This window comes from Buceros rhinoceros, unplaced genomic scaffold (genome assembly GCF_000710305.1).
Source record: "Buceros rhinoceros silvestris isolate BGI_N320 unplaced genomic scaffold, ASM71030v1 scaffold15301, whole genome shotgun sequence".
In the NCBI taxonomy this organism is placed as follows: Eukaryota; Metazoa; Chordata; class Aves; order Bucerotiformes; family Bucerotidae; genus Buceros; species Buceros rhinoceros.
This window is the reverse complement of record NW_010396148.1, coordinates 24,118-39,234: the sequence shown is the minus strand read 5'-3', so window position 1 is coordinate 39,234 and position 15,117 is coordinate 24,118. Positions and strand designations below refer to the sequence as shown.

The window sequence follows — 15,117 nt, the reverse complement described above, 5'->3', positions numbered from 1 at the left end:
GTACCTGAATACCCTGGGGGGCAATGACAGAGAAAGCCGTTAGTAGCGTCCACACAGAGCCCTCCATTCTGACACGGCTGGGACTCGCACTCATCGATGTTGGTAAGGCAGGTTTCCCCTTTAAAGGGAAAGCACAAACAGATATCTTAAGTGCACACATGCATCACAGAAGCAAAGAATCTGAATGACAACTGCATTCATAATTTTTTGCACTTTTCTGTCATTAAAAATGCAAAATAATTTATTGAACTATAGCATGTCTCTCCAGACGCTCTGGCAAATAGATACTGCCACCAAAACAATTAGGGAAAATGAAGTGTAGAAAGGTCAAATGATTTTCCAGTGTCATGAAAGGGAGCAGAGGCAGGATCGGAACCCTCTGAACCATTCCATTTGTGCAATAGTTGAACAAGCTCTCATTTTTCTCTCAAAAATGAATAAAGTGTTACTGTTTAGCCCCTCCTACAGGCAGTTTCCCCAGCTGTTAAACCCAGCCTTTCATACATAGCTATAACCAGGGAAAGGGTGATATTTCAGCCAGCCATCCTCAGAGCTGCTAGCTTCAGCAAGAACCCCCTCTTCTCCTACCCCCTCTGATTATACAGCTGCTGTCAGGAGAGTAGTTTCATCAAGGAGACACCTAGATAGATAGTTATCTGGGACTCCAGAGAATTAGGTTCCTCTGAAGAGGAGTTTCACAGATACCCTGTAGGGATAAATTCTGCCATATGCATGAGAGACTGACAAAGAGAAACCGCCTGGCATCTGCATCGCCAGAGGGCATTCATCAAAGTGCTGGGAAAGTGCATAGCTGTAGCTGCAGCCTTGAGACAGGCCTGTGGGACAGAGAACGACATCCACACAGCTGCCTGCCACATCTACACACAATATGGGAACAGGGGCTGCTGCCCGCTCTGAAGCGCCAGTTGTTAAGGGGTTTTTCTTACCCAGATAACATTGCTCCCTTCCCATGCACTCAAACCACGCAGCAGCTACGAGGCACAGGCAGGATGACCATGTACTGCCCTGCTCACCTGCAAAGCCTGGCTGGCACTGACAGAGGAAACCAGCTGCTTGGCTGTAGCTGAAATTCCTGGGGAAGTCAGGATGTGTCCCGTAGTAGGCTTGGTTGGACCGCTCAAAGCACACGCCTCCGTTGTGACAGGGATCTGTTGCACACTCATCCATGTCCTCGTCACAGCGTTGCCCTGTGTAACCTGCCAGGAAACATCAGTGTCAACATCACTGCAACTAGTCTCCCAAATACTGGGGTTGCCTGGAAGGTGAGATTAAGACGCAGAAGACACTGCAGCTCATCTAGTAGAGAGTCCCAGGCTCCTCCACTTTCTCCACTATATCAAACACAGGAGCCAAACAATCAATTTGCAGGAAAGTACTATTACCTCATGAAAGAAAAAACACATGACAGAAAAAGACAGAAAAAATAAAGACCATTTTATGTTTGGGAATCAGGGTGCACTTCCCAGCAGTGAGGTGAACTGGATCTTGGGATGGCCTGAAAAGGCAGCAGTGGCAGCCTCAATGTCTGAGACAATGACAAAAAAAAAAAAAAAAAAAAAAAAAAAGAAACACCAGCCAATCCCCTAAAATCCCAAGTTGCAATGTATACTTTAAAGAAATATGTACAATTATAAAAAAAAAAAAAAAAAAAAAAATCACACTGGACCATGCAGGGCGATCATTAATCCTTTGCTTCAGCACAGCAGATGAGCATGTGCTCTCCACCGCAGTGTGCCTACCTGCCATATCTCAAGTCAGACGTCTGACCCACCTGGCCAGCAGGCACAGCTGTACTCCTTGATCCCCTCCACACACGTGGCACTGTTCAGACAGGGCTCGGAGGCACACTCCAGGATGTCCACCTCGCAGTGGTCCCCCTCAAAGCCTGTGTCACTGCAGTCACAATGGTAGCTGTGGGGCAGCAAAACAGCAACGCATAAGCTCTTCATTTGACTGCAAAGCCCAGTACAAGGAAAGAGAAAATGGAGCTAAGCTGGCAGTCCACTGCCACTCGTGGGGCAGAGGGACAGACAGTTCCCTCTGCATAAACAGGCCACGCTGATGACAGAGCAGACAACACTTGGCAGCCTGAGTTCACTCCAGTTTACCTGGGAAAACGTAAATTTGGACACGCAGGTAAGTTCTCAGCAGTGCCTTTGCTGTTCAGGTTCTGCAGATCACTTCCCTTTGTATCTGATGTGTCAGCTGGAGTCAGTAACAGGAATCTTTTCCTACCCTCCTCTCTGCATCCCAGGAGTTCTGCTACTGGGAGGAGCCTTCTTGCTCATTGCTATAAATCACTCTCAGTTACTGCCACGAACGTACATTGAGCTAAATCCAAGTACCCACCTCATTTTCACTGGTTACACTAAGGAGACCTTTAGATCGGTCCTGGTATCTAATTGACCAAGCCACACTGATTCTTCACCTGTCAATGAGGTCAAGACACGTCCCATTGTGCTGGCACGGCTGGCTCACACACTCATCGATGTTCTCCTCGCAGTGGATCCCTTGGTAACCTGGTACACAGGTGCAGGTGTAGAACCCGACGTGATCATTGCACGAGGCCCCATTCTGGCAAGGGGCTGAATCACATTCATCTATTTCAGCATCACAGTTTGTACCTTTGGCACAAAACCAGAGAAATATCTGTGTTACAAATCCACAAGTGCATCTGAGCTACCTGGACTTCTGAGCTGGAATCCCAAAGGCCATGTTACCCACCCAAACTGGCTAGCAGAGTGATCTGTTCTGATTTTGCCACAAGAATGTTGGGAGCTCACGAACAGCACGTGATTCTTACAAATCAGAACCTTTAATTTGGAAACAAACAAACAAAATCTTTGAGTTGACCGTGGCCTGGCATCACCTCCAAGGTGTCACTACAGTGGCACCTGCCAATCCATCTAATCTCTTCTTCCTGGTAAAGGCTCTCCACATGGTGGACATGGCCATCCTAATCCTGACGGAATGTGGGCCCCCTAATCTGCTCATTCAAACCCGTCAATACCCACACAAAACTTCCTTCACCCAAATCCCAGCTGCAAGCACCAGGGAACAGCCTGGCCTTGCTAACCAAAGGTGCTAGAACCTCTGGGTGAAGCGCTAGATCATAAAATAAAGCCTCATATTTGACATCAGAGTAAACTTGGAGCACAAGCAGCTCCTCCAGCTGCCTGAGTCATCTCACCGCTTCCTCGGCAGGGGAATCCCACTATTCTGAATTGAGAATTCAGCATGAAGATAAAAAAGAAACTGATTTGCAAAGACAGTTATGCTGATACTCAAAATCAGTAATAATCTTAAGGCCTACACAGAAATTCTGCTTTTTCTCTTCTTCATCTCTGTTCATTTCTATCAGAGAGTGAGTCAGCATCAGGGACTGCATTCCTGATGTTGTAACTTCTCCTCATTCCACGAGTAATCAGCAGCATTCCTTCACAGCAACCAAACTCTTGAAACACTTCAGCCTGTGACAGGAGGAAGGCTGAGAAAGTTCATGTGCTAGGTGGTACCAGGCAGGCGTGGGCGCAGTACAACTGCATTCCACTCTGATAAGCAGGGCCGGAGAAAGGAGAACCCCTTGCCGCCTCCTTCACAGATAACTCACAGGTGTAGATTACTCTTTGAGTCACCGTTAGCACAGATGCACAAAAAAGATACTTATGTCCCATGACAAAAAACTTTGGCCAGGCATGAAAGAACTGGAGGAGAAATCTCCAGATAAAAGCTACTCTTTTTCAAGGCTACAGCCCTTCGAGAAATGCTGCAGGACAGGACACAGAACTACAGACCAGACAGGCAGCGTTCAGTCACACCAACACCAAGTATACGCTTCCTAAGAAACCTCTGTTCTTGTATGTCTCCCTTAGTTTCATACTGAGAGCTCATCACGTCTACTCTCTATCTAGTACTCAGGCCTCAGACAGCCCACCTGCTCGTAGATCCGCGGCCCTAACATCCACGCCAGCCATGGAAATCAAAGCCTCAACTATTGCCTGGAAGCCACAACAACAAGCCCTACACTGTTATTCACACAGTACTAAACACTCCAAAATTTGAGTTGTGTGACAGAGATTTAGTGTCATAAAACAAGAGCTTCTCAGGGCAGCTACTAACACTACAGACACGGCAACAGCAGGCAGAACTACACCAACAGCGGGACGTAACCCAACCACCCGGCTAGAACATGAGCGTGAAAGGTACCTGTGTAGCCGGGGCTGCACTCGCACAGGTAGTGATCCATCTCGTTGAGGCAGGTGCCGTTGTTCCTGCAGGGCCGGGATGCACACTCGTTGATGTCGATCTCACAGTTGTAGCCCTGGAAGCCTGGCACACAGAAGCAGCTGTACTCATCCACCCGGTCGCGGCAGATGGCTCCGTTCTGGCAGGGCTCGGAGGCGCACTCGTCAATGTTCTCGCTGCAGTTGGCCCCGGTGAAGCCAGGCTGGCAGACGCAGGAGTAGTCCCCAGGACCCTCAACACATGTCCCGTTATTTTGGCAGGGGTGGCTAGAGCACACGGAGCTTTCCGGCTGGCAGCCTTCTCCATTTAGTCCTGTTTGGCATGTACAGGTGTATCCATTGACACCATCTACGCACTCCGAGCGTGGGTCTTTACATGGGTTGCTGTCGCACTCGTTACCACGAATGGTACAATTGACACCTGTGAAGCCAGGCATACAGACGCACTCATATTCCAGGAGTCCTAGAGTCCTGTTGCAAATCCTAGGGGCAGGACACTCGTGTTTAATACATGCATCGTAGAGGAGTTCACAGTTTATGCCCATGTAGGCTACAGGCTCCATGGGGCAAGTGCACTCGTAACCCTCTTCCAAATCCTTACAGCTCCCACCATTTTCACATGGAGATGAGGAACAGCCGCTATCATTGTCAGAGTATGAAGTTCCTGTTGAGAAGAGACTTGTTAGTCACCATTTGTAGCCCTAAAGAAGAAAGATCTTCTGCCAGTCACCGCATACGACTCAGTGATTGTCCCCTGAATTCCACACTGCCAGGATGTTCTAGCCATCGCTGAAAATACTGGAAAAATCAAAGATTTACAGTAAAGATGACAACACAACAAGCCTTCCTTCATGGCCATCAGGAATTTCTTGCTAAGCCCAGTGACAAGACGCCTGGACACACTCACAAACCATGTATTTTATTTGTGCTTACTCATCCCTGAGTCCCTTCAGAGCAGTGAAACATATCACCTTAAATCCATTCACAAGATGAACTTCATGTGGAACTCATCAACCCCTTCACCATAAGGCACGTGCCTTGTGCCTGGAAACCCAGAGAGGCAGACAGTGTGTTTTAAGATCTTGGCTGTGGCTCTCAATGTCCCAGCTGCTCCTTCTGCCAATACAATTTTTTCTCAGCTATAGCTGTGATTTGAAGATGCCACCGTAAAGAATCCAACCCAAACTCCAAGCTGCCACATTTCACACACTCTCTGATTACATCAAGCAGCTCCAAGTTTCATAACCACTGGCCACAGGTGTTTGATGACCCCACAGGTTAGACAGGTCAATTGACACAGCAGGCAATTTTTAGGTGTTACAAGAACAGCAAAGAGATGAGAGAGATTCACTGTACTGATGGCATTTCAGATCCGAACTCTCAGCACCTGCAGAGCCAAAACACCAGTCAACACCATATACCAGCAACTAACCTTGAGACCACATTCCCCTAAATCTGGGAGCATTGGGATGTGATCAGTTTATTCACACCCAGTCACAATGCCTTGCTGTCCCCAAACTGCCCCGTTGAGCAGTTCCAACACCCAGAAATGTGATGCCCACAGGACTGCAAATTTAATTCATATAATTGAGATTATGCAGGATGCATCATATAAAAACCAAAAAAGTGATCAATTTAGCTATTTGTCAATGGAGCAGAATGGGAGAATAGGAGGAATCCTCATTTCTTCTCCAAAACAAAATTCAAACTCCCTTTGTGAAACAGTCTGGTCAAAGGAAAAACAAAAATAGTATCAAGAGACAAAGGCAATGCAACCAGAGAACTTCTCCCTTCACAAAGGCAGCAGCCTTTAGCCCCTTGTCCCACTGCGCCTTTCGTATAGCAAGTTTTTGTTCTGCTCCATTCCAGGATACACAGGAGAGAAGCTGTGGGATAGAGATACCCCAGACTGGCTCCTGCAGAGGTGTTAGGAAACATCCCAACTTGGAAGTAACTCTGCAAACAACTATAGAGCGGAAGTTTTGAAAATGTCTATGAAAAATAGCCACAAAGCAGAAGTAAAGCTCACGAAGTAGCAAAAGGTGTCTGAGAAATAGCTAGTGCTTCTGGTGAGACAATCCTGACTTTGCCATGCGCTGAGTCAGGCAATCACTAGCATTTAACCTTGCTTTGAGATGCCATCGTGTAAGCAGCTCTTTGTCCTTCTGGCTGCCTTCTGCATGTAACTGAGGGCCAGCTAGTGCCAGGAACCACTGGGAAACTGCCCAAACTGCCGGTGGAGAGTGGGCAGCTCCTGTGCCCCTGCCCACAGCTCAGCACCCTCGGCCCTCAGTGCAGCACTGCTAGCTGAGAACTGTTCTTTTCCCGTGCCATGCTCCACGCTAAGGATTTGCCAGGATCGCACACCACAGCATCACTTCTCAGCTGACCTTACACATGCTCTCATTCATGCCATCATTATCCCAGCCCATTTTTGGTCATGTTTGCCTTGCTCTGGTGCACCTTCTGCACACCCCATAGTTAATCTGTGTCAGTGGTTTTCTATCAACTCACTGCCCTATCAGCTCCTCAGTCTCTTTGTACCTGAAGGTGGAGGCGTCGGACTTCAGGGCCTGAAAGGGATTTATAGGAGACTTTCGTTTACAAAAGCCTGCCCCTGCCCTGACCTCCCCCAAATTCCTCCCACCAAAAGACTGTGCTGTTTCTAAGTCTTCTTCTAAGAGGCAGTGGTGATGGGGGAGGGAGGGTGCTCAGGGATTTTGACAGCGCTTTCTCTTCCTGGCATCATCTCTAGGCCCACCCCTCCCTTCCTCTCTCATGTGATGCTGGGGAGCATTGCTGAGCATTGCACTGTCCAGCAATCTCATTATTCTGCCATCAGTCTTTTTATTCTCAGATTCCCAGTCAGGCAGAAAACAAGAATGACGAAATCTGCCTGGAATCTCTGTAGCAATTAAGAGTGGGAGCCCAGGAAACTATTCGCCCAAGAGCTTTACCAGGCAGGAGATAGGAGCCTTTGTGCGCTTAATGAGTCACCAGCGCTAGCCGGCACTTTCCACAGCCCAGGACAGAACAAGAGACCACGTCCACTGCGCGGTCAGAACGACTTCTCCACCTGCAGCAGCCTCCACCTGCAAAGAAGTTCACATTTCCACAGAATCACCGGCAGTGCTGATGTAGATAGGCTGAAGCCATTGCAAAGGTTCCCATCTCCATTGTAAGCAGCCAGTCTAAATGCTTCTTGCAAATAAAGATAAACATCAAACTCCCTTGCTGTTTCCTGTATTTTCCAACATTCTTTCACAACAGACACCCCTTTTTGTACCTCCTATTTTGCTCCATGTGACTGCAATGCTCAATATCCCGTATTAGTCACTAGTGCCTGCCCATTACAAACAGACCTGGTGACAAATACACGGCCCCGCACCAACTCACAGAGCCACCAGAGCTGAACTGCAGCCAGCCACCAGGACAAACAGCGCACAGCTTCACTAAAGCCAAGAGGCCCTCCTGGCTTAGCAGTATAGGAACAGGGAGAACTCCAACCTCCTCTGAATTCAGAGTGACCATGAACCACAGCGGTGGTGATCTAGTTACCTGTACTTGTAATCTGTGGTCAAAAACTAGTCACGTACAGGACTGCACAGAAACAAGCTGAATCCCTGCACTTTTACTGTATTAAATACTTTCTATGACCAAGTGTCACCTTAGTTACATCTAAAAGTGATGACTTCAGCAGCAACTCAGTTTGGTAGAAAATGTTCCTTTTTTGGAGCAAAGATGTGCAGTAATGCAGCGTGGCCCATCCAGCATGGAGCAGGCGGAGGAGACTGCAGCGTAAATCACAAAAAGTGAAACAACATCTGAATAACTTCAAATTGTTCTATGAACTGCAGCTTGCAGAAAAGGATTCGCATTTGCCCTGCTCAGTGGAGGCTACAGGGGTATTAACTCTGCTCACTCCAAGAGGAGATGCCCTGCTCCCCTGTATCCAGCATGCTGGTACGAACTCTGGAGCATGTCCCAAGGGCAAAACGTGCCCCATGTGTAAATACAGAATAACCCCACACTCCTTAAATGCTAAACTCTTAGCTAGGGAATTCCACAGATGAGACACTAATGCAAACCAGAATTGGTTTCAGAGTAATGTCAGAGAGGAGCATTTCAGCAGTGAGAAGTGAGCACACCACTTGTGACGTCTCCAGGGAGTGACACGCAGAGCCTGCAAGAATTCAGTGCACTCAATGGGTACCACAGCCGTAGACTCCAGCCTCGCCTGAGCAAGAACAATTGGACATTTTTAGCCCAATAACGCTGGTTTTGTTATTTTCATCGATCAGTCTGAGGGCATACAACAATTCCTCTCAGTTTTGGAGTGGAATATTATTTGGCTGCAAATAGCTTATGAATATGCACCAAATGCTAATAAACATAATGAATACATTAGCTTTTCCTGCTGCACAATATACCAACCACGGTAACACGTCATTCAGACTATGCTGTTTCATGAAAATAGTGAAAATCGGGTCAAAGTAGTCACTGAATGGCAAGAGTTTACAGTTCTCCCAGCAGTAGTTGTTGCTGGAATAACAACGACAAATGGCATTTTTCCTTTGGTCTCACAAGAGTATGAATCAGTGATGTTTGTAAGTACAGGAAACATTTAAAAAAATTTATTCAATCATACAATCCTACAATTCTACTGTGAAAGGACACCAGGACACCGGAGAAGACTACGGGTTCTTTGAAGACTATGTTCCAGGCATTTAGGGGTGGATTAGGAGGAACTTCAAAGGCTAACAGAGTCCCATATAAAGTATTCACAGAGCTCTGTCAGGACAGGTCTGTTTTTACACTTTAAAGGGAGCTGACAAAGATGAGGTTTGTGACCTTTCAGATCACTTGAAGGCAAACAAGCTGCATTACCGGGCTGTGTTTTAGTAACCGCTTTTAATAACTTTATACCTGTACTAAGCGATTTTGTCAAGGGCAGTTGCACAGTGAGTTTTCCAGCCATAAAAAAAGAAATCAGAGAGTAATGAATGAGATGCTGGGCAATCTGAGATCCTCCCGGGCAGCAGTTCACTGTCCCTCTCCCAGAGGGTCCTGAGGAATCTCTTACTTCAGTGAGGTGGGACAAGACGCTGTTGCCCAGCACTGGCAGAGAGAGTTGGGGGAACTCATAAGGCAGTGCGGGAGGAGGAGGCTCTCAAAGAGCTGGAGCAAGGTTCCTGGCCTTTTCGTTACAAAACCAACCAACCCCCTTAACTTTGTCTGTTCCCCCTTATCTCACACAGCTTGGGAAATCTCCGTGGTAATTTCCCCACGACAGGAGTTGCATTGAGGTAACTTCTTCCACAGCCCCCCCCCGTCTCCACCCTGACACAATGCTGGTGCTGCTGGCAGAAGGTTTTGTCAAATACCAGTGAAGAGTTGCGAAGAGAGTACCCAGGACAAGGAGCTTCAGCCAGTTTATTACTTCGCCGCTTTGCAAGATGCTGCTTAAGGATTACTCACAGCTTCTGATTTTTGGTTTGGCTTTTTGCAAGTTCATTTTTTCAAAGTCCTGGGAAACTGTGGTAGAGTATATGCCTCAAGCTGGGGATCACCTGACCTCATGGAAGATGCTTCATGGATAAATACCTTAAAGGTGCCCTTAATGATCACTTAAAATTCCAACAGGGAAGTGGCAGAGCTGGGGTTATCAGCTCAGCGATTACCTTGTTCCCTTCATAATGAAGGGCAGTTTGACAATTAATGCTTTTTTTTAAAAAGTGTATCTGTTTGTATATGTGTTAAAAAGTATATGTGTTGTTATTCAAATGGAGCCGTATAAGAAGATCAGCTCTAAGGTGTACAGGATGCCAGATTGGGCACTTTACCCAGGCTAATTATGAGACATTAATGATAACAGGAATTGTGTCTTTTTGGGTCTATTAGAAGTGGGGTTTTCTGAGACAAGATGAGACAAGAGCATGACAAAAGGATGAGAATCGAGTCTGCATGTGGACAACTTTTCTCATCCTTTCAACTTCTCTCTCCCAGAAAACTGGCAAAATTCACATTATCCACAGTCCAGTCTGATAAAAAAAAAAAAAAAGAGGATGTAAAACTTCTGTCTGCTGCTGTGCAGACAGAAGCTGCAATGCTTAACGGGTGACCAGGCTACACGTATGTCCAGCGATGCTTCCTAATGACAAGAACCAAGTGGAGTAAAGGGATGTGCACTCTCCTCATATTCCTGTGAAGGATGCCCAAACAGAGGAGAAAGGACTTTACACACTGCACTTCTGATTGCCTTTACACAAGCTGCAACAGGCAGGACAGTGGCATATTGTCCTCTTGTTCTGGTGATCACCCACCTCACCACATTTGCTGCTGATCCTGAGGCCGAGGGTAGCAAGGGAACCCCTCTACCTCAAGCATCAGAGTACACAACTGCTAAATAAACTCTGAATGAAGGAATGGACAGAGTTATGTCTCCATGACAACAGGAAGGCATGTGCTTATATTAGTAAATCCCTGCTGACCTCTGCTGATCTTCCCCTACCCTGGTCAGTGTAAGGGATTAGTGAAAGGGTACACACCAGGGCCTGTTCCCAGGACCCACACACCAGCAGGAGGGGACAGGCCTGAAAAGGGACTTTCACACTGTTCACCCTCTCTCTTGCCCACCCTTGCTCGCTGTGGAAGGGTAGCATACCTGCTATGGAAGGTAACAGCAGAATAAAATCAAATCCTGCCTTAGGAAGTGCCGTCAGAATATTTGTCAGGGGACCGTACAAAGCCTTTTCAGGTGGCTTTACACACCCCAGGGCTTTACAAGCACCATTTCCTTCTTGACACAGAGAGACTAAAACTTCCTTCCCAGACCTAAGCAAAGCACCTACTGCAAGTAACCCTAGCATCGGAAAACAAGGCCCTGGGATTCTGAGACTACTGACAAGCTCATGATATGCTAATAACTGGCACTGATTTTTCCCCTAGCCCAGAATATTCCATAACCTGTGCTCCTTCTCCCGTTTAACATGGCATTGGGCATCTTTTGACAGCTGCTTTAATGGTGGACTTCTCTATTCAACATCAGAAAATGAGATGTGGGCATGGGACACTTCCTAAAATACCATCTCTGCAAGCCATCAGGAGAAGCTCTGCTGAAGCACTCGCTCCCACCTACCAGCTGCTCAACCTCCCATCAGCTTTCATCTGAATTTCTGGGTCTCATGCTCAGGTGATGTCACCATTCAATTCCCCTCAAGATCCTGGTGCCGAGTCTAGTTCTCCCTTCTCCATTTTTCTTTCCATAGCAACTATTTAATTTTTTTTTTAATTGTTGTGCAAGTAGTATAGAAGGGAGAAATGTTACTCGGCCAACTACCGGTTTGGATAGTCATTTACAAACCTCTAGCACAGTCCCTGCACACAGTTCACATTGCAGTTTGTCCTATCCAACTTTTTACACAGATATTGTGTGTTCACCACTTCCCAGCCTACTTCTGACATTGTTGGGTTTTCTTTGTTAGTAGAGACCGAGAAGTTCCAGACCACAACATTTGCACCCTAGGTTTGTGGTCTGACAGAGCTTTTTTCATGACAGAGGTATGTAGACAGTCTACTAGTGTAAAATATTAATAAAGAGTTTGAAAAGGCCTAGACCACTAGACTTTCATTATCACAGGTATAAGATGAGGGTCAGTTTCCCCTTGTGAAATATGCAGAATATTTACCCCCTCAAAGAAGCAGGATACTGATTCCTGGCTCTCTCCCACCCAGCTTGCCCAGTGAATTGCTGAATGGTGCCAAACGGTGGGCAGCAATCCACAGGGCTGAGCAGTGCCAATATTATGGTCAGAGGCACTAACAGCATTAATCAGAAATACCACTTTGGGGAATTGAACTTACTGTTAACCCGCAGTTAACAAGCAGCCAGCCAGCTTGCTTTCATTATCTGCGCACTGTTTTAATGCAGACTGGAAGATGTAACTCCTATCATCATGTCTCTACCGACAGGAGCTACGAGTCCATGTTTTATGATAGTATGTATTGCTTATATCGCCACCATAACTCTTTGATCTTCCGTGCTTATGACACCTCAGTATTCTCCCTTAACAGACACTCCTCCAAGCTGACCTTCATGGTTTACAGAGTCTCTGATCTCTCAGCCATTTCCACAGATCAAACACTGAGACTGGGGGTTTCCTGTGTATTCAGTTAACCTGACTAAGTCACAAGCTTTAATTTCCAATTCTTATTTAAATATACTGACGGTCGACAAAGCAACTGAAAAGATTGCATGCATTTGTTTCCAGCTTTGAAGCCAGCAGGATTTAAACTGTCCCAGTGTCCGAGCTAATCTCAAGAGCTTGCATTAGAGTGGGTCACAAACTGCCAGAAATAAGGTGGGTCTGCACATGTTCTCTCTCAACAGGTGTCCAAAGAGTTTTCCAGGACAAAGGTATGTGAATTACTGTGCCCATTGCTGGCTAGAGTTGTGGGAACAAACACTCACTCTGCCCTCCACTCCGAAGTCTCCTTCGGAACATATTAAGATGAGAGGCATTTTGCCCATCACAGACAGCAGCAGCAGATCCGGGGTCACAGGCAGAGTCTGCACCACTGTCCCTCTGGAGCTTGTTTTAAACAATTGGAGACTGCGTGGATCTGGCTGCAGAACGGTCTTGTGGTTACAGCGTGCAACGGGCCATCTGGCTAATCAGTATAAAAATCTCTAACAAATAACTTAGCCACTCTGTGCTTCAATGACATTTAGTCAATTGGAAAGAAAAAAGTAGTCACAAGCCTCACAAGGGCAAGAAAAGGAATTTCCTTATGACCTTAAAATTCTACAAGTGCCACATAAATATGACCATTCCCTACAGATAAAACCTGGAAGAACTCCCCTTGCCAAATCCAAGCAGGTGGAAGGACAATGGAAATCACCGCTTCCCTTGGGTACACCCCCGCTTTGCTGAGTGTATACTGAGATGTGTCACCACCTGCACCCTGCGAGAAAACCACATTCTCAGTAAATCAGTGCTCCAGAAGAGCTTTACCTGAGAGCGAAAAGCTATCAGTGCCATGGTGAAACAGCACGGATCCACAGAAACATGCCAGCTCTCTGGCAGCTGCACACAGAGCAACACGGTGCATGCAACCGGCCTTTCTTCTGCACAATACAAAGCCACCGTAATTGCTTCACACTCCAAACCAGTAGCTATGGTTACTAGATACAAAAGACAGTCCTGCTGCTTCCCTGTGGCCAGAGGAATTCCAGGCACTTCGCGTGAAGGCACCAGACAAAGAAGCTTGTACAAGGAAGAGAAAAAAAAACCCAAACCAGACAAAAATCAAAATACATTTTGATTTTCATACTCATAGTCTGAGGTGATCAGAGCAAAGGAAATTTAGTGAGGCTTCAGACGCAAGAAAAACTGTTGGGGAGTCCAAGTAAATGCTGAAAACTTTCTCCAACTCTCCTTAAGTACATAAACATCACCCACCAATGTGAGAAAATGCCAAATGCAGCATTCAGCAGAGAAAAGGCACTTTGTATTATCTGCATGCTCTCCATGTTATTGATCATTCCTGCCCTAGCTCAGTGGAAACCAAACAGGACTTTTATATGTGGCTCCTGGACTGGCAGTGCCGAGGACAGGATGAGGAGGCAGGTTCAATCCCAATCATACTTTCCAGTAAAAGGACATGTTCCTAACACGACCTTATAATCCCTAGATGACCAACACAGATGTCTAGGCCCAGCAGACTTCCAGGCACCCATTCCAGACGAAACGGAGAAATCTAATTTCCAGGGAGTATAAGCAATTGTATACAAGGATGAGTTTTGGAGCCCAAAGACATGTTCAGGTGAACTTGAGGAATCCCAGTATATACTCTCCTAGGTACACTTCTCTTTTGCCTACATGTATTTCTAAATGGATAGAAAGGAAATAAAGTTCTGCTTTTCCTCTGTATGGGCACAATCATAAAATTCAGAACTTTTCAATGGAGAAAATGGTTACTATAAGAGCTGAATATTTAATTACAAGAAAGTGCACACCCTTTTAGCTGTTGTGAATAAATGCATACACACACGTGCACAGGGAGAAAGACAACAGGAGATAAGAAATAAACAGAAGGAAAAACCTATCTAGAATGAAATGCCTGTTTACCTTCCAGACAAGAAGTTTGCAGGCTTCAAATCTAACCGTGAGACCCAGTGACACTTTGTTCAGTCACCTTTGTGATATGAGGGCAGATTTCGGATTTGATCCAAAGTTACTGCATAGTAGCTGGTTTAAGAATCAGGCACAGAAGACAAAAACTTACCCCAAAACAAGAGGAAAAGTGGCAGCAGGAGAGCAGCATTGTATGCCCTGGAGGTAGTTTTCTTTAATTCCATGACAAGTCTAAGAGTGGTTGTTCTAAAAACCTCTGGGGAGAAGCAGCCGTTGGAAAGGAGCACACACCAGCTCTCCCCACATCACGGACTGTGGAGAAGTCTCTCTAGCAGGGGCACTGGCTCCACGCTCCGCCGCGCTGGGGACTAGCACTAACGGAGTGGACAGAGTCCCTGTCCACTCTCCAAAGCTTCACTCGTGTCCCTGGAACAAAGAGAAAACGCTGCCTGGAGCGCACGGATTGAACTGCGCAGGGCGAAGCCAGCTGGATTCCCAGGCGCAGCAGCCAGGCTCACAGGCCCCTGGAAACCCCCGGCTGTCAAAGGTGGTAAGAGCCTGAGGAACTGGGAGAGTCTCCGGACAAAGCGAAAAGGAAAAGGGACCCTCTGTGGGTTTTTGCTTGCTGGTTTTTGAACTGCCCCGATATAATGAAGAAAACAAACTGCTATCTCTTCTCTAGCTGTGACAGGGGCTCAGAATGGCTCGGGGACGGA

At 46.6% G+C, this 15,117-nt stretch overlaps 1 protein-coding gene across 1 annotated transcript in view; it reads right to left on the bottom strand.

Annotated features, from left to right (window-relative positions):
* CRB2 (crumbs family member 2) overlaps positions 1 to 14,625 on the bottom strand; it is a gene marked incomplete at its 3' end in the record, with an annotated part of 32,297 nt that extends 17,672 nt beyond the window's left edge. Inside the window, exons 1-6 of the mRNA XM_010145822.1 lie at positions 14,553 to 14,625; positions 4,228 to 4,929; positions 2,450 to 2,645; positions 1,793 to 1,932; positions 1,035 to 1,217; positions 5 to 118 (exon numbers count right to left, since the gene is read on the bottom strand). Coding sequence (XP_010144124.1) covers positions 5 to 118; positions 1,035 to 1,217; positions 1,793 to 1,932; positions 2,450 to 2,645; positions 4,228 to 4,929; positions 14,553 to 14,625 — 1,408 coding nt within the window. The remainder of the gene's footprint in view (positions 1 to 4; positions 119 to 1,034; positions 1,218 to 1,792; positions 1,933 to 2,449; positions 2,646 to 4,227; positions 4,930 to 14,552) is intronic.
* Between the last annotated feature and the right edge of the window lie 492 nt (positions 14,626 to 15,117).